This window comes from Megalops cyprinoides, chromosome 21 (genome assembly GCF_013368585.1).
Source record: "Megalops cyprinoides isolate fMegCyp1 chromosome 21, fMegCyp1.pri, whole genome shotgun sequence".
Classification (NCBI taxonomy): Eukaryota; Metazoa; Chordata; class Actinopteri; order Elopiformes; family Megalopidae; genus Megalops; species Megalops cyprinoides.
The window spans coordinates 12,298,299-12,318,227 of NC_050603.1; the positions used below are offsets into that span (position 1 = coordinate 12,298,299).

The window sequence follows — 19,929 nt, forward strand, 5'->3', positions numbered from 1 at the left end:
AGAGGAGAGAAAAGAGAAAAACAAACCTGTGTAGACCTCCCCAGTGTCGGCAGATTCACCTTTGCTACCTTGAAGAGGCATGAGGAGGCATAATGATAGTTTAGTGACAGTAATTTCTGCTTGTTTGTTGGTTTATGTATTACCAGGCTACCCACCAGAAATCCTCAAAAACAAAATATTACACCTCAAAGGGTTTTGGCCTAGAAAATAATCATAATCCAATTCTGCCCAACTCTAGTTCAGGTGTGCTGATGGCCTTGACCCTCATTCCACCTCTTACTCCAACTCCAACTCTTTCTACATTATTTTCCTCCCTCTTAATTACTATTTTTATTAATTACTATTTAGCAATTGATGAAACAGTTTTCTTTATCTCAGATGACCTGTGTGGCATCACTGTCCAACACTGGTAGTGAATTAAAAGAGCTCTGGAGATCATGCAATGATTATCTTGTGCCTTTATTTTGCCACCCTGGTCTAAGTGATTCGGTCAATAATGTTCTCGAAGACAAAATGATTCAGTGCTTCAGATAAAATGACTTTTCAGTCAAATGCACAAAATTCACCATGTGTAGTATGACTATCTGAGAGATGGGAGTGTATTTTGACAAGCACACTCTGTTTTTAAGAAGTTTGACATCAGCGTAAGTTTGAGCGCTAAATAATGTGTCAGATGCACATTTTGAATTTACAGAACAGTAACAAATTCACAAACAGGGAGATACACCCAACACCCCCCACATCCTCCCACAATGCCTCGCTCTTGTATAAATTGTTCAAACCTTGCGCATACCCTCCATCAGCCTCTCTACAGAGCAGAAGGTAAGACACTATAAAGAAAAGGCTTTGATATTAAACAAGAAACTATATGATATGTTCCATTATATACAGCAAAGACACTACCCCACAGCTGTTTTGGTATGGTTTTAAGTTTTTTTTCCAGCTTTTCTTCTGATTTCTTGGACCACACAGTAAAGTATGTCCTGTTAACATGAAGCATTACAGAGATAGCTTTGATCTTGTTTTTCATGTTTATATTCAGCCATGTCAGGCATACATTCTAACCCCTGATTTCTGTGATTTCTAGTTAACACACAGTCAGATTTGTCTTATCAGTAGATCATGGAGGGACTGCGGCAACTCCTGCTCCTGGGCTGGGCGTGTCACTTCCTGTCCTGTCCTGGTCTCATTGGAGCCATGATCATCGGCACTCCACAACAATGTGAGAAAGCTGGTTTTGTCCCTGGCTACAACCTGGCAGGAGAAGGGTTCGACATAGTGAAGATGGAGCGGAAAGGCGCCTACGTGATCAACATGGAGGAGTGGAGGAAACCAAATGGCAGCTGCACTTTGGTGACAAACCGCTATCTGGGTCGGATTAAGCAGAAGCTTCCTGTGGCTGTAGTTAACTGGCGAGCCCTCTCCAAATGTAAGATGAGGGTCTCCAGTACCAAATATGAATCCAGTGAATCCCTTGTCAATGACAGCACCTCTAGTGTCACAAACAACTGGAAAGTTGGTCTGGATGTCCCTGTTGACCCCAGTGTGAGCGGCGGGGCATCCTTAGGAGGAACTCATTCCCGTGAAGCCTCCTACGCCATGCGGAAGTCAAAGGAGGACAAGTACAGCTTCGCCAGCCATGAGGTCCACTGCAACTTCTACAGGTGAGGTAATGTTTGAGATCAGAGGGGGGGCAGGGTTACTGTACCAACAGAGCTTTAGGGTTCTGAGGAAAGAAGAGAAGTTCAGGGAGTCATTTAAGCACAATACATGCCTTGCAGAAAGTTTTTTTTTATTTAAGGGAACTAAAAAGTCTGGCTTTTGGGTCAATGTTTAAACTGATGGTAGTATTTCACAGGGGATCCAGGATGTAGTAAAAGTAGTGGTAACAAGCCAGACCTGATGGATGTTGAGTCTCAGTTGGTATACTGATATTGAACCCTTGATTGCTATGCTTCATTAAACAGAGTCACTATCTCTACTTGAGAGAAAAATCTCTACTTACAGAAAAAACACTAATGAATTTAATGAGTTAATGGATGTAAATAATGGAGTATAATTTGATTTGGTTTCATATGACATTTATTAACAGTCCTGAGATATATGAAATGATAAATGTAAAGCAAAACAAAAATTCTCATGTATTTTTTCCCCAGATTTAGGACACGTAGCATTTTTTGCAAGGTTTAAACTAAATCTCTGAGTTTTTTCTTGGATTTCAGTGGCAGCCTAAAGAAAGCTTTTACATATCTTCAGATTTAGACCATAAACCTTAGGTCTGGATTTCAAAAAAAATCTTAAACCTGCATTTAAAAATAAATATTCAGTTTTAAAATAAATATTTTTGCATTTTATACCGTATATGTATTTATATCTTAAATATGAATTTCAAAAGTAAATATTTTTGTTTAGTTTATTTTGCAAATCTGAGATCTGGAAAACCAAAGATTTAATTCATAGATTATTTTTCTTCAAATATGAGCTGCAAAAATAAATATTTAATACAAAAATATTTATCAAGATCTTGGCATGCAAAAGTTAATATTTACTTACATGTAAATGTTGGTTTTATACGTTTTGTAAGATATTTCCCTTCGAAAATATGATGAATGCCAATTTCACAAAGATGAATTTCCGAAATTTGTAGAAAACGCATTATATCTCAGGGGTTTAAGTCACTATATACTAATAAGCGCTGCCCATCCGTAACTGACAGTGGTGTGAGGTGGAAAATGGGCCAGACACAGTGACAGGGCGGGGAGCGGAGACAGCTGTGACAAGGCTGACGTCAAAGCAGCAATGATGGGTAAAATGATGGATCGTTGTTACGTACAGACTGTTTCGCGCAGAGACAGTTAATTCTACCCCCGTCCTCTCTGCAATGGCAAGTCTTCCAAAAACTGTGTAAAACGACAGCCTTCAGAGGGAGGGACTGACAACAATGAGATGGGACAGAGTGGAGGGACGAAGCGCAGTATTGCTAGGTTCAACATTCCCTCACCCAGGCTGGGGTTACAAAACACAAAAAACCATGATATTCCTTAAACGGTCAGTTTATATAGGAAATGATTTTATGGATTACTACTGTTTAATAATCTAAACGTTGTAATGATAAATAGCATTAATCTCACTATACCATTTTCAAATGGAAGGATGGTTCGGCAGTGTCGTTTCCTCAAGGTGCTTGTGCTTATACCAGGGGTCGGCAACCTTTTTGACATGAAGTGCCAATTTGAAATGTTCTTGTTAATTAGTGTGCCATATCAACATTAAGTGTACACCACATCAAAAAAACATTTCCAACAGACCTGGAATTTTATTCCATCCATATAGGCTACATGCATAGCAACAACATTTTAAAGAAACCTTTTTCTCTCATAATCAGGACATTGTAATGGTCATTTTAGGTCATTAACCCCACCAACCTCCAACTCGTCTTGTTCATCAGCAATAAACTTTACTAATTCAAAACTAAAGCCCCCCCCATGGGATTCTGCCTTGTCTGCCTGATCTTTTAAAGTTTTCTTGTGCTTTGTCTCAAAATGGCGCTTAACACTCGCCAAACAACATTTTCAAAACATAAAATACACACAGCTGGAATGCCTGAACCTTTACTTTAGCTTTCTTAGCTAGCGGGGTTGCCATCATCTGCTAAACCTCAACTGCTGCACTGCGATTCCTGTGGGAAATGTGAGCAGGAGGCTGTATCGTCAATCCAACTAAATAAGACAGGCCGCGCAACAGCAAACGGCTGTTCAAGAGGTGATTTGGCATGCAGCTGAGAGGGCACTTGAACATTTCTTAACCCTTTCACGCGTACAGTCACACAGGTGTTAGCGCGTATGCTAAAACCGGTGCGATTAGAACATTAGATTGGAAAAATTCTAGCTAATTTTAGCTTTGAGGAAACAACGATTTAACATTAAAAAATATAGCAAATGCTAACTGAAAACTATGAGAACCTTAATAATGCTAATGAAAACATAACGAACCATGTAACATAACACGCGCGCTGCATAGCATAAAAAATAAGTTAAGCTCTTGCCATGTAGCCTCAGACTACCGAAAATGCTGAGCAGATGAGCATGAACTGACTTTTGCACTGAGTAACTTCTGTACTCTGGGAGTGTTTCTGTAATGGCAGAACTAGACATGTTCTTTATTGATTCCAGTATCTTCCTCTTACAGATACAGATTGTCTACATGGTTGCCGTTACATAAGGAGTTTAAAGAATCCACAAAGAGGCTCCCTCACATGTATAATCCACAAAGCAAACCAGCATATCGAGATCTAATCGATACGTATGGCACACATTACATAAGAAAAGTCCAGCTGGGGGGGAAAATGAAGAGCGTCACCGCCATCCAGACCTGCAAAGCTGCGTTGGATGGACTGACAGACACAGCAGTGAAAGACTGCCTGGATGTTGAGGCCTCTGCTATGTTTGCACAGACTGCAACAGTGAAAACAGAGAATCATCACTGCAAGGCACTGAAAAGGAAGATGCACACAAAGCGAAGCTTCAGCAGCATGTTCCGTGAACGTCAGTCCGAGATTGTGGGAGGGAAGATCAGCAGGCCTGACCTGCTTTTCTCAGGCGGGTCTGATCCTGCAGCCTACCGGGATTGGCTGGAATCCTTGAAGACCGCCCCTGATGTGGTGTTCTACTCTCTGAAGCCCCTTCACAGCCTGATGAGTTCCAAAGAGCCGGCCAAGGCAGGACTGAAGAAAGCAATAGAGGACTACATCCTGGAGAATGCCCTTGTGAAGAAATGCTCTGAATCTTGCAGGATTGGAAGAAGGATGAGTGTCAGGGATCGCTGTGCCTGTGTCTGCAACAGAAATAAAAATATCAGATCAAACTGCTGCCCTGTTGGAAAAGGACTGGCTACACTGAGAGTCTATGGCCTCAAAGGGAGAAAATTATATGGGGACCGGTGTACCCAAACCGACGGCTCAGTTGTAGTTACCTATGGAACACAGTCTAAACGTACTAAAGTGATTGATGACAATGACAATCCAAACTGGCCAGAGTCATTTGAGTTTGGCCCCATCAAGATTGACATGGCGACTCGACTCAGTTTTAAAGTGTATGACGCAGACAATTCCTGGAACAGTGATTTCCTCGGGGGTTGCTCTATTGAACTCCGACGAGGAACTGTTAAAGACACCTGCATGTTTCAATATGGCACCTTCTTCTACTCCTATCATGTGTCGTGTGCCCCGAGCCTGGGTGGCCCAAAGTGCTGGGACTATGTCTCCTCTCCCATGAGTGCCTCCCTGGCGAAGAAGTTCCACTCCAGGAATGGGGTCTTTGCTGGGGATCGCTGGCAGGAGGTGCTACGCAGTAATCACTCTGGAGTTGGAGACCACATCATTGGCTATAATGATCTCAGTGGTGAATAGCAAAAGTGTGGCATTACATGCAGCCTATTGCCTTGCACTGCAGCTTCCTATAGACCAGGCCATCTCTGCAGCTCCATCAACACAGCTAAAAGCTCCAGAAAGCACTGTACAAGTATTTGGACACCAGCATTTACAACAAAAATTCTTCCTCTATTGGTATTGACTTATTGAGTGTTTCATAATAAGATTCAAGACATCAAACATGGTAATTCCCTACTGTACCCATATTAATTACCTGCAGCCAATAGTAAAATAAGCAGATACTGTTTTTTGCTTTGTGCTTTCACTGTTAATTTTGAAAAATAAAGCATTGACAAAGACAAAAAAGTTTGAATTATTGTTGATGGTTTAGAGTTGTCCTGCACACAAACAGTTATTATGGTATTTATTAATGTAGACATAGGTAAATATGCTATATGCGAGAGATCCAACTAGACTTGTTCTCCAGCAGCACAGCTTGTGAAAGACCTTCATCATGTTGCTGGGACTATGTTTCCTCTCCCATGAATGCCTCCCTGGTGAACAAGTTCCACTCCAGAAATGGGGTCCTCGCTGGGGAGCACTGGTTGGAGGCACTGGGCAGGAATGACACTGGGGGTGTAGACCACAGCTTTGGCTATAATGACCTCAGTGGTGAATAGGAAAAATCTGGCATTAGACAGATCCTATTGCTTTTGCAGTGCAGCTTCCTGTAGACCAGGCCATGGGTCTACCTTATCACAGACAGTGAAAGTTATATATACAGTACCAGGCAAAGGTTACTGGTACTACTCACCTACTCATATAAGGGTTTTTCTTGGACTGTTTTCCACATTTTAGAATAATAGTTAAGACATTAAAACTACAAAATAACACAAATGGAATTATGCAGTCAAAAAATCAAAGCTATCTTATATTTTAAAACCTTCAAAGTAGCCACCTACCTGGCAAACCCTTATTGGCAATTCTGAGAAAAACCAGAAGCATTGCTGTCTGTATTTTCTTTCAGCCTGGATGGGGAGACCAGTGCAGCATTTATTGGGGGCTTATACAATTTAGGTTGTTTAACACTGTTTGCCTCAGCCACGATGTCAGTGTACAGTGCTTTGTTTGGGATGCACCATGACCATTTGTCATTTCTATATGCTGTTCATATCACTGAAGCTTGTAAGGAGGCATTTTGGCAGTCACCTGTTCGTGAAGCCAGGGTTTGGACTTAACGTTGCCATGCCATCGTTTTTAAATAAGAATACACGGTAAATATGGAACAAACCACCACTATGGCCCCAGTGGCTGTTGGAGCCCAGAAGATCAATCTGGCCTGCGTGGAACTCCCCAGAGGAGGTAGGTTCACCTTTGTTACCTTGAGGAGGCATGAAGAGGTCTGCGTCATGCCACATTGGGGTTTGTCGCTTTTTCTGTGCACACACAATGCATGATCAGGCATTTCTTTTACAACCATTTTTATCACTTTGTGAACCAGAGAGGCTTAGTCATAACACAGAGAAGAGTGTCATGAGATGGTTTATATCTCACAGGATAACAAGGCGGCTATGCCGCATGAAAGTGCAACAAGATTACATTTGACTGTATGAGTCTGTATGAGACTTTTGACTGTATGAGTCTTTCTCCCTGATGATTCTGTTAGTTTTTAAATGCTCAGGCATTGAGCATATGTGCATTTTTTTTTTTTACTGTTTTTCTCTTGTCATTATCTTCTCCCGCCACTTGTTCAAGGCTAATTAAATACAGCCAGCAGGCCTTCATGCATTTGTATGCATTTTTGGAGCTTCTCTCAGCCATCGCCCAAGCTGCACACACATACACACTCCTCTGGAAATGAGACAGCACACATTTTTTTTGTTTTAAGGCACCAATTCAATTTTTTGCTAGCTCAATTAAAAACATTCAGAAATTTAACAACATATAATCATAATCCTGTCCAACTCTAGTTCAGGAGTGCTGATGGCCTTTAGCAATTAGTTTAGCAACAGTTTTCCTTTCCTTTCCATACCCTCCATCCACCTCTCTACAGAGCAGAAGGTAAGACACTATAAAGAACAGGCTTTGATATTAAACAAGAAACTATATGATATGTTCCATTATATACAGCAAAGACTCTACTGTTTTGGTATGGTTTTAAGTTTTTTTTCCAGCTTTTCTTTTGATTTCTTGGACCACACAGTAAAGTGTGTCCTGTTAACATGAAGCATTACAGAGATAGCTTTGATCTTTTTTTTCATGTTTATATTCAGCCATGTCAGGCATGCATTCTAATCCCTGATTTCTGTGATTTCTAGTTAACACACAGTCAGATTTGTCTTATCAGTAGATCATGGAGGGACTGCGGCAACTCCTGCTCCTGGGCTGGGCATGTCACTTCCTGTCCTGTCCTGGTCTCATTGGAGCCACGATCATCGGCACTCCACAACAATGTGAGAAAGTTGGTTTTGTCCCTGGCTACAACCTGGCAGGAGAAGGGTTCGACATAGTGAAGATGGAGCGGAAAGGCGCCTACGTGATCAAAATGGAGGAGTGGAGGAAGCCAAACGGCAGCTGTACTTTGGTGACAAACCGCTATCTGGGTCAGATCAAGCAGAAGCTTCCTGTGGCCATTGTGGACTGGAGAGCCCTCTGCAAATGCAAGATGAAGGTCTCCAGCAAAAAATATGAATCCAGTGAATCCCTTGTCTATGATAGCATCTCTAGTGTCAGGAACAACTGGAAAATGGATATGAATTTACTCATCAGGCAGGCAGCCATAGGAGGAACCCATTCCCAGCAGGCCTCTTACACCATGCGGAAGTCAAAGGAGGACAACTACAGCTTCACCACCCATGCTGGTGAACTCATCAGGCTGTGAAGGGGCTTCAGAGAGCAGAAAACCACATCAGGGATGGTCTTCAAGGATTCCAGCCAATCCTGGTAGGCTGCAGGATCAGACCCGCCTGAGAAAAGCAGGTCAGGCCTGCTGATCTTCCCTCCCACAATCTCGGACTGACGTTCACTGAACATGCTGCTGAAGCTTTGCTTTGTGTGCATCTTCTTTTTAAGGTCCTGGCAGTGATGATTCTCTGTAGTGTCTGTCAGTCCATCCAACGCACCTTTGCAGGTCTGGATGGTGGTGACATTCTTCATTGAAATTAGGCCGGGGAAAAGCAAATAGTTTGACATCTATGGCCATACATCTGAATTTACAGCCTCATCACCAAATTTTCTATTGAAACTCTACAAATAAACACCTCTTCATTGTCCCCCCTAAACTTGCCAGCCCATAGTTTCAGCCATTTTGGCCTCCCATAGTCTGACCCATGTCCTGCCTGTGATGCAATCTTGAGCATCAGTGCCCATTGTGCATTTTATCAGTCAATCCCACTCAACTGCGTCCTGGCTATTTCTTTAATTGGGTCATAGAGCTCGGGACATACTACAGAAGAAATGTGAATTATGTACGCAAGAAGGATAAGACAGGCAGTACAAAAACCCCTTAAGGTTAACCGTGGCTTTAACAGCAACTTTGCATAATGCAGCAGAATAATGCATAGCGGCCAGGAAGGGGTGAAAGGGCCCAGTTACTGCTACTATTGATCAGGGGCTGCTTCCACAAGACAGCAGTTCCAGCTTTCCAGGAATTACACAGCTGGGAGGAGGATGCTAGCAATGACAATGATCTCTGATACCCTGAGCAGAAGATTCCCCCCCGCCAAAGATACAGAAACAGAAAACCTGTCAAGCGGGGAGACTCACTAACTGCAAGGCCATAAGAACCAGCCAGGTCAGAGGTCAGATACATATTCTTAAAAAGCTCCAGCTCCATTCTGCAGCCAGATATGCTAGAACACCATCAGCATTGGCTCCTTTCTGTGCAGCCACAGATCACAGTAAAAAGTCGAGCTGCCATACTTCACACCTTGTAATTCCTTTGTGAAATGTAATGTCTTTTGTGCACTTGTTACCATAGGGTGTTTGGGTAGCAGCCTCTGTTTGTGATTTTCCTCAGTACTTCACTTGTTCTTTCCAGTGCACTGACAATCACCCTGGGTAAAGGTGTATGCTAAATAAATAAATAAACTGTTATTATAATCGTCATGACTATTTTTATTTATGTTGTTGTTGTATGGCTTCCTCTTTGACCTTTTCACAAACAATACATCATCAGCTGCACATGCTGTGTCATATTTTCTATCTTAATGCAACAAGATTGCATTAGAATGAAACCTTACAACATTAATGACCAAGAAAAGTACAATGCCTACTGAAGACATTGATCTGATGTACTGAAAAAGCTTGTATTTCAAGCTTGCAACCCAAGGTCTCTGCCAAAAGAATAAGCGTGAGAGTCGAGAAAAATGATGCAGTGGTGGCACTGTGAAATGTATCATTTTACTATCATATGACCATCTGTCAACTCCACCAAACTCCATACTTTGAGAAAACATACCACAGCTGTGGCACTAGAAGTCACTTGAAGATGATCTTGTTGACCATACTTGGCAAGATCGTAAGATGTGCTTTCTCATTGGTGCAGCGCATAGGAGCAGGCGTGTTTGGAGAATTATTTTGACGTGTGGTTTCAAGTGCTTCGGCATGAGACTTTTTCTTCTGAACAATATGGAGTAACGGACTTTAAAGCTAGTTACTGGATGGCTGTTGTCCTAAAAATTCATTGATTTATTTGAATAAAAAGGAAACAAAGTCAGCCAATGGAGAATATATAACTTAAGTCCTAATAAGGATGGCTGTTGGTTTCAGGCATATCTTCATAATAGAAAGCAATGGGCTGCAATAGCATGTCATAATTCCATCAATTGTACCTAAATGAGATGTAGTACTCTGTTCAGTTCTGGGAGCATAATGTTTTTGCTACTTTTTAAAGCAGCTTGCCCACAGTATGCAAAATACAAATTCACCCACACATGCTGATGATTAAGTGTCACATACTGCTGATAAGGATACACTGCATCACAGACTAATGCTTCACTTCGGAGAGCAACAAAGAAAGAAAGTGTTGAAAGCACAGCTACTGAGTCTAATTCCAGACTGGGAGTTGTGGAGCATAAGCAGTAGCAGTAATTGTAGTGTAATTTATGCTGAACTACACTTTTTCTTATTAGAAAATATTTGTCTCAACATTACAAGGTTACAAAGGCTTTTTTAGGGCATCAAGCAACACCAATCAATATGAAAGCATTACCTCATTTACAATATTTTGAATTTCTAATTTCTTTTTTTTAAATGTTCAGAATAGCATTTGTTGTTATTGTGCATTTTTGTTTCGTTGATGTTTGTCTTATTTTCTACATTTCTACCACTACATAACTGTCTTTAAAACAAGATGCTATATTTTAAGGGGTTTATCCTTGCAAGACAAACTTTTTCAATTAATAATAGTAATAAAAATACAATCATAATTCAGCTCTCCCCTGTTCTTGTTGGACTGATGGCCCTGTCACCTTACTGCATGTGAGCACCCCACAAACATATTCAACTTTCAATTTTGTGACTGGGCCAATTAATCATTCTTCTTTCTGCTAATTACTACTGTCCTTTTGGCAGTCTCCCTTATCTCTGAATACTTATTGTTATATCATTATCAAGCAGTGGTATGCAATGCATAAAAAGAGCCCTGGAAATCATTCAACAGCCCTCATGACCAGGGTGGCCTTTATTGGGCCACCCTTGTGTTAAGTTTAAGTGGAAATAATCTCCACAAATGAGAAATGTTTTAGTACATCTGGTGAAATTCTTGTCTTTTTGGTCAGGAGTACACTAGCCAATGTGCAGTATGCATATCTGGGGGGGTATAATCTGACACATTTTCATGGTAAGGTTGATATCCACATGTTTGGTTGTGGAGGAATGTGTCAATGATGTATATGAAGTGGTAAAACTGTAATGGACATGCAAACTGAGTAAATCCCACAAAATCCCACCCATCATGCCCTCTGACTATTTAAAGACACACAATACACAGATACAACCTAGTCCCACGCAAACAACCTGTCTGCACCAACTCTACAGAGCATAAGGTAAGTCACTGTAAAGAATGAGCTGTTATGATATTAGATGAGAAATGGGATTCTCTGTTCTGTGATGAAAAGGAAATACCTACAAAAAGCAGTGCATTTCTCTTAAACACCTGGATTAAAAATGTTAAACATTATGCAGGTATGTTTTTCAGGAAAATGGTTGTTCTCTTTAATATTCTTATATTGTAGTCTGCTGTACAGTATATGAAATTTACTCTTCATTTAGCTTTTCTGTATGCTCCTCTTTGTCATGTTGTCCTTTATCATTATTAATATGTCTTGGACAGACAGAATTGTAAATTGCTGCAGTTTAGAGTATCATCCAATTTAATACAGCTTCATTCTTCATAATACGCATAATCATCATAAGGATTATAATGGCTGTCATCATCAAGATAAAACACTTCAAATTTTCTTTGAATTTATCTGAAACAGATTAATACGTGTTTGAAAAAAACATCCTGTTTACATAGATATAGCAAGCACACACCAAGTAGATTTATTCATACTCAATACATAAAGCTAACCATTTTTCCTTCTATTTTATTTCACTTTGTTGCAGGGAAAAATCTAAATACCCCTTAGGTCTCTGATGAATAGAAACATACAACTTAATGTCAAATTCACTGGATTTCCAGCAATAAGTGATATTATTTCTAGGGCTAGTCATTTTTTTCCATTTAAAATGCTACTTTCCAAAAATGGGTGAGCTCTCCAGTGGTTTCAGCCCATTCTGTTTCAGTTGCATCTGATTCTAAAAAGAATATTCTTTCTGCTCAATTCCCTCAAGGTTGTCTGTAGTCTGACCAGAAAACTGTGATAAAATTATAACATCTAGCTTTGCTCTCATTGTTAATGTTTATGTACGGTCAGATCAACAACACTTTCCCAGCAGGGATAAAATATATGTTTATGTATTATGTAAAATATATGTTTATGTATGTCTATATATTTGTGTCTTCTGTTCGATAGATCCGGTGGATCACTCATTGATGGAGGGACTGTGGCGACTCCTGCTCCTGGGCTGGGCGTGTCACTTCCTGTCCTGTCCTGGTTTCATTGTAGCCATGATCATCGGTACTCCACAACAATGTGAGAAAGCTGAGTTTGTCCCTGGCTACAACCTGGCAGGAGAAGGGTTCGACATTGTGAAGATGGAGCGGAAAGGCGCCTACGTGATCAACATGGAAGAGTGGAGGAAACCAAACGGCAGCTGCACTTTGGTGACAAACCGCTATCTGGGTCGGATTAAGCAGAAGCTTCCAGTGGCTATGGTGGACTGGCGAGCCCTCTCCAAATGCAAGATGAGGGTCTCCAGTACCAAATATGAATCCAGTGAATCCCTTGTCAATGACAGCACCTCTAGTGTCACAAACAACTGGAAAATTGGCCTGAATGTCCACATCAACCCCAGTGTGAGCGTCGGGGCATCCTTAGGAGGAACCCATTCCCGTGAAGCCTCCTACGCCATGCAGAAGTCAAAGGAGGACAAGTACAGCTTCGCCAGCCATCAGGTCTACTGCAACTTCTACAGGTGAGTTAACATTTGAGATCATAGCAGAATATGAAAGCAAAGAATCTGTAGGCTTTGCTGATTGACCCTATGGGTTCTGCAAAGGCCTTCTTGCTGTCGAGTGTCACTCTGAGGCTTTTGGCACTCTAGGAGGCAGACACCATAGTGTTGTCCAGGGTGAAAAAGACACATGTATGTTGTTTCTTAGAGATTTGGACTCTGTACGAAATTCGCATAAAGGTATCTGCTAACCAAATAACACAAAAAACTCATCCTGAGAGTTGGTTTCAAAGTGACCAGACCTTGATCTTCGATGGTTTGCCATTAGCTGTGCCCATGTTCATACTGTTGTTACAACTGGGCAGACATGTTCCCTCTCAGGTTGAAAGAGCAGAGAAAACTGCTATCTGACTTTGTTTAATGAAACTGCAAAAAAAAAGAATTGCATGACATTCCTGGATGAAATGTACCACTGATGAATTTACAATCAACAAACTTAATGCTATGCTGCATCTGCACAGATCTAACTCCAATGGTGCCCACTAAAGTTTCAATCAGGGAGGGGCCTTGGCTGCATTCTGTATTTCAGTTGTGCACCTTCTTATATGTGGGGGTCACCAAGTTATTTTCAGTAATATGGAACTACATACCTGAAGATATATGAAAGCTGGAATAAATTTGATAGTACAAGCTAAAAATCAAGTGAGTATCTAAAGAAACATACTCTATCTGGTTCTTTTTATGTTCAACTTTCTCTCTCTAGATACAGATTAGCTACTACAGTACCTCTTCACAAAGAGTTTCAACAATCTGTGAAGAATCTCCCTCATGGGTACAGTCCTTCTACCAAAGCTGCCTATCGAGATCTGATTGACACATATGGCACTCATTACATCACACAAGTCAGACTGGGGGGGAAAATGAAGAGTGTCACCGCCATCAAAATCTGCCAAGCTTCGATGAAAGGACTGTCGGACACAGCAGTGATGGATTGTCTGAGTGTTGAGGCCTCTGCAACATTTGTGCAGACTGCAACAGTTAAGACAGAGTTCAGCACCTGCAAAAACCTTAAAAAAAAGATAGGCACCAGTAACAGCTTCAGCAGCATGTTCAGTGAACGTCACTCTGAGATTGTGGGAGGAAAGAGCGACACAGCCGACCTGCTTTTCTCAGGTGGGTCTGATCCCAAAGCATACAACGGTTGGCTGGAATCCTTGAAGACCATCCCTGATGTGGTGTTCTACTCTCTGAAGCCCCTTCACAGCCTGCTGAGTTCCAAAGAGCCGGCCAAGGCAGGACTGAAGAAAGCAATAGAGGACTACATCCTGGAGAATGCCCTTGTGAAGAAATGCTCTGAATCTTGCAGGATTGGAAGAAGGATGAGTGTCAGGGATCGCTGTGCCTGTGTCTGCAACGGAAATAAAAATATCAGATCAAACTGCTGCCCTGTTGGAAAAGGACTGGCTACACTGAGAGTCTATGGCCTCAAAGGGAGAAAATTATATGGGGACCTGGTGACCCAAACTGATGGCTCAGTTGTAGTTTCCTATGGAACACAGGAAAAACGCACTGAAGTGATTAATAACAATGACAATCCAAACTGGCCGGAGTCATTTGAGTTTGGCCCCATCAAGATTGACATGGCGACTCGACTCAGTTTTAAAGTGTATGACGCAGACAGTTCCTGGAACAGTGATTTCCTTGGGGGTTGCTCTGTTGAACTCCACCGTGGGACTGAGAGCAACTCCTGCATGTTTCGATATGGCACCTTCCTCTTCTCCTATCATGTGTCGTGCGCCCCAAGCCTGGGTGGCCCAAAGTGCTGGGACTACATTCCCTCTCCCATGAGCACCTCTCTGGAGAAGAAGTTCCACTCCAGAAATGGGGTCTTTGCTGGGGATCGCTGGCAGGAGGTGCTACGCAGTAATCACTCTTGAGTTGGAGACCACATCATTGGCTATAATGATCTCAGTGGTGAATAAGAAAAGTGTGGCATTACATGCAGCCTATTGCCGTGCACTGCAGCTTCCTATAGACCAGGCCATCTCTGCAGCTCCATCAACACAGCTAAAAATAGCTCCAGAAAGCACTGTACAAGTATTTGGTCACCAGCATTTACAACAAAAATTCTTCCTCTATTGGTGTTGACTTATTGAGTGTTTCATAATAAGGTTCAAGACATCAAACATGGTAATTCCCTACTGTATCCATATTAATTACCTGCAGCCAATAGTAAAATAAGCAGATACTGTTTTTTGCTTTGTGCTTTCACTGTTAATTTTGAAAAATAAAGCATTGACAAAGACAAAAAAAAGTTTGAATTATTTTTTATGGTTTAGAGTTGTCCTGCTCACAGTTATTATGGTATTTTATTAATGTAGACATATATGCTACGTGCGAGAGACACAACTAGACTTGTTCTCCAGCAACACAGCCTGTGAAAGACCTTCATCATGTTGCCTAGTTAGGAGAGAAGTAATATATTCACGTAAAATCAGGCATTTAAGCTGTGTATACTTGGTAGCAATGAAATAAAATGAAATAAAAAATATTCAATATTATTTTGAAAATAAATGTAAATAAGTACAAACATGACATACATTTTTACATTTAACAAAGAAGCTATCACAGTTTTGATGTTTTTCTCCTCATCGTTCTCCCTTTTCCACGCAAGTTTGGATTTATATAAACACCAGAGAAATAGGTCTCATTAATGTATTAGGCCAACATGATTCTTAAAGAAATATCTCATGGTCATACACAGTAAATGTATTTAAATTTCCAGTAACAGAAAGGTTTGACCACATCTGACCACAAGTCTGCTCGCATGCCCTGTTTGCACCGGATACTGAGCACTTTTAAAAACACAACCAAAGGTGACAAACTCCCCTTGAAATGCAAGCATTTCTAAGAGCCAGATGATGTGTGAGATGGATAGATGGTGACAATAGTACAACTGCGATTTTCTTTACAGCGCTACCACTTTTAAAACACTCTTTTCCCTGTCCTTGGTCTTCATTCTGTTCGTAGAGACAAATAGTCTGCAAAAGCTGGACCTGAGCTTGATTTCACAGAGATGGCTAACACACACTAAACACTTACAGAACATCCTCATTACTGTGTTCAGACCTTATTAAGATCTCATGAAGGGAGCAAAATAAATTCCTTTATTATTTTTAATTCCTTTGCATGCACTAGCCTGTGGTTTATGGTCAACAATACGAGCGCAAGCCATAAGCTCCAGACCTACCCTGTAGCCAGACACTTTTTTTTAGCCAGAAGTCTTCCCAGCTGAGCAGGAGATCCAGAGAAGCAACAATGAGAAACAGCCATGTCTCCCAGTCTGGAATCTCCTGCTCTCTGATCCTGGCTGTGCCAATAGCTGACTAGAAATTACTGGCTTCTGATAGGGGGCTGCAATACTGGTACTACACATTCTTCATTCACAATATATAACAGCAAATTTCTGTTTTTTTTCCATCTGGTAAATGCATACAGTCACAGGAAGTAATTTCAAATCCTTCATTACTTTTGATTTTATTGACCATACTATTAGAATGTTTACATTTTTACAACATTTACATTCAGAAATGTAATATAAAAATTTGTAAATTAACACTACATTACATTCATTTAGCAGGTCATATCCAGAGTGACTTCCAGCACAATAGAATAGAAGTGTATCCATTCAAGTTGAATGAGCAACAGTGTCAGACTAGGCTAACAACACTCTCAGATCAGTGAGTGTGAGCATAACACTATTCAAGCCCTACCACAGGTTAACTTGTGCAAACTGACTAGACATGGGAAGCCATGTATAGCCTACTACCATACATCGGTCACGAGATCACAGAATCCAAACACATTGTGATACTACACAAATAAACAATAAGTAATACAAGTAACAGGTGTTAGGGGGTGGGGACTGAGGTGGAATCGAGATGCAATCTGAAGAGGTGGGCCTTAAGTCTGCATTGGAAGATGGCCAGTGATTCCACTCTCCTGACCCCTGCAGGGAGTTCATTCCACCACTGAGGGACCAGTACAGACAGGAATTGTGTCTAAGAGGGGCAAAATTTACTTGTGCAGTCAGGGTAAAGTGAAGAGCAGCAGGAACGCATGACCATCGGGTTGTAAGGCCAGTGCTCTACACCATTACACCACACAAGGGCCATTCACTAAAATTTCACACAAGCTCCACACTACACCAGAAGATCAGACTTTGAGCCAATGTTACACTGCAAAGGGCATCTGATAAGCATTTCTGAGCAATTCCAGTACAACATAAGAGAATTGAGAGAAGTGAATTAATTTCTGCATAAAACTGGACGTTTTGAGAAAAAGTGAGATAGACACAAACCGCCATTCCACACCAAGTGCAAGCATTACTGTTGTTTGCCAACACACAGGGATGAGGACACCCATCACTTCATGACAATGAAAATCCAATCCTGATTTTAGATACTGGGCAGGAATCACTCTGGGGCTGTAGATCACAATTTTGGCTATAATGACCCCAGTGGTGGATAGGAAAAGTCTGGCATTAGATGCAGCCAATTTCGTTTGCAGTGCAGCTTCCTGCAGACCAGGTGATTTCTGGGGCTGCCTTATCACAGACAGTCCCAGTTAAACATATAGCAATATTACTTACATGCAGCAAATACATTAAAATATCTCACTCCTTGCTTTCCATTTTCAATCATGAATTGTTTTGAGTGATTTTGAATAATAAAATATTGCCAATGCCAAAAATGTTTCAAATAATATTCAAATGGCTCATAACTGTGTTATTTACACCATTTCAAGCAGTTTTTAACAGTATTCCTAAGTTGTGGAAGTACATAACTGGGGTCTTAGGGCTGCACAGAGCCTGCATCATATATTTCTGTGTCTGCCATTGTTGTATATATATTGCCTTAGATATTCAAAAAACTGGGGAAAGGTGTGGTTGATAGAACAAAATCAAGACTTTGAAGTTTTTGGATTCTCTGTCTCATCAAATTGTCATTCTCATCAACATTTTTCCACTGACGAATCAAAAATACCCCAGTAGGAAGGTGTTCTGGTAAGTTTTACCAGACCTCATACCTCAAAAATAACAATCAAATGCCTTAACTATGGAAGCTTTTTTTTACTGCCGTATACAGAATCTCACTGCTACTCACGTGTTCAAAAGAGGTTCTTATATGTTGAAATGGGATCCGCTATTAAAATGACTGATTTAAAAAGGCAACTTACTGAAGAGTTTGGCCCATAATGCCTCATAACCTAAACAGACAGCCTTTCAAAGCAAGGCCATTCAACGTTTCCTAAATTCCTTTGCGCAATTTGCCCCTGTGTTTTACCTTACCATATAAAGTCAACATAGTCTTTCAAACTTTGCGTCACATCTAAGCATTAGCTTGCACGTCAAAAGGGCCACTTTACAGTCAATAAAAAGCGATTCTGCTGTATCCGATTCTTGTATCAAACGTCCACGTCCGCCACCTGGCGGAAACAGCGCAAGGACACTTCGCATCGACTGCAGTGATGAGAATCTGTTGGCACTGATCTCCCTCATGGCTGCGCCCAGCCAATAGCTTTTGATGCGCCCACAGGTACACACTTTCATGTTGTTTCGTGAAGTTTACGTCTGAGCAGAAATGAATTCTGTCTTTATGAAGGATGTTTAGCCGCTTTGTTCCCCAGTGGTTTTTGAAATGTTGCAGCTCAAATAAAATAAAGACTTCTTAATCCACGTGGGTGCCCTGGGACTTTTCTTCTCTTTATTAATTCCGGATTCTGGACAAAGGAGACTGCTGTTTGCCCAAACTACTGTCAATTCGAAGCAGCAAAACAAGTCGTTAAATATCACTTTCGTCCTCTTTATCGGCTAGACCAGTGTTTCTCAACCCTCTCCTGGAGGACCCCCTGCCCTGCATGTTTTAGATCTCTCCCTGCCCCAACACAGCTGATTCAAATGATCAGTTTGTTATTAAGCGGCTTCAGGAGTTCATAACGAGTTGATCAGCTGTGTTGGAGCAGGGAGAGATCTAAAACATGCAGGGCAGGAGGGTCCTCCAGGAGAGGGTTGAGAAACACTGGGCTAGACTATTGTGTTGCCGTATCAAAGGATGCCATCTAAGATCACGATAATGAGCAGGAGACGCACCCCAACGGCAAAGCACCGGCGAAAAGAATGAAACAACTAAAATTGAAAAAGCAACCCCTTAAGCAAATAGCGAGACTTGATCTCTCCTAAGTGATGAGAAGACACCAGAAATAGGGAAAACAAAGACTTCAGCTGTCAAAGGATAAAAGGTACTCAAATATTAATTTTCTGAAGTTGAACCAGTGTAGAAACTAAAGTGAAACTGATGTCCAGCCTCGATCTATGCAGTGCAATCTGACAAGTTACAGAATCTGTAGTGAGGAACTTGATGAAAACTCACCTTGCTCGCAAACAGAATAGAAAATGTGAACTTCGATTGTGTGCATTACATATAGAGGAAGTCTAACATGTTCTCAGACGTCACGCCTGCCACTGTCGCGTAATTTCAAAAAAAAAAAAAAAAAAAACAAGAAAAAAGATGCCTAATCGGAGCGACATTTTATATGAGTTTATGAAGACGCGCAAAATATTTATCCTTCTCACGTGAAAACAGATAAACTCTATTCACATTGTTCTTCATTGCACGTGTTTACATCAAAATATGGCTGCAACGAACCAGTCAAATTACAAGAATTCTTAAAGGCCATAATTCCTGGACAGTTCCTACTGGGTCAAACCTAGCAGTATTGCAGAGAAGGTAGAAGGAAAAATATCCTCACTGGAAGTCACGTTGCATAATTTAATGCATATTATAAAACTGAGGAAGATTGTACAAATCAATGCACAAAAAAAAAGGCATGTACAGACATGGGACTGTTATCTAACAGCATAATTAATTCAGACAAAACTTAAAACACAATCTGAATAGCAAGTGCAGTTATTATATGACTGTGGTATGTTAGACAATTTT

General features: G+C 41.0%; 2 protein-coding genes across 2 annotated transcripts; both read left to right on the forward strand.

Annotated features, from left to right (window-relative positions):
- The first annotated feature begins 1,156 nt into the window (after positions 1 to 1,156).
- LOC118769162 (perforin-1-like) lies at positions 1,157 to 5,407 on the forward strand. The gene is made up of 2 exons (XM_036516189.1): positions 1,157 to 1,664; positions 4,189 to 5,407. Exons 1-2 carry the CDS (start codon positions 1,198 to 1,200, stop codon positions 5,405 to 5,407), a joined length of 1,686 nt encoding a protein of 561 aa, XP_036372082.1. The 5' UTR covers positions 1,157 to 1,197.
- Positions 5,408 to 11,380: 5,973 nt separating this feature from the next.
- LOC118796394 (perforin-1-like) lies at positions 11,381 to 15,149 on the forward strand. The gene is made up of 3 exons (XM_036555247.1): positions 11,381 to 11,415; positions 12,388 to 12,949; positions 13,692 to 15,149. Exons 2-3 carry the CDS (start codon positions 12,408 to 12,410, stop codon positions 14,863 to 14,865), a joined length of 1,716 nt encoding a protein of 571 aa, XP_036411140.1. The 5' UTR covers positions 11,381 to 11,415; positions 12,388 to 12,407; the 3' UTR covers positions 14,866 to 15,149.
- The last annotated feature ends 4,780 nt before the right edge of the window (positions 15,150 to 19,929 follow it).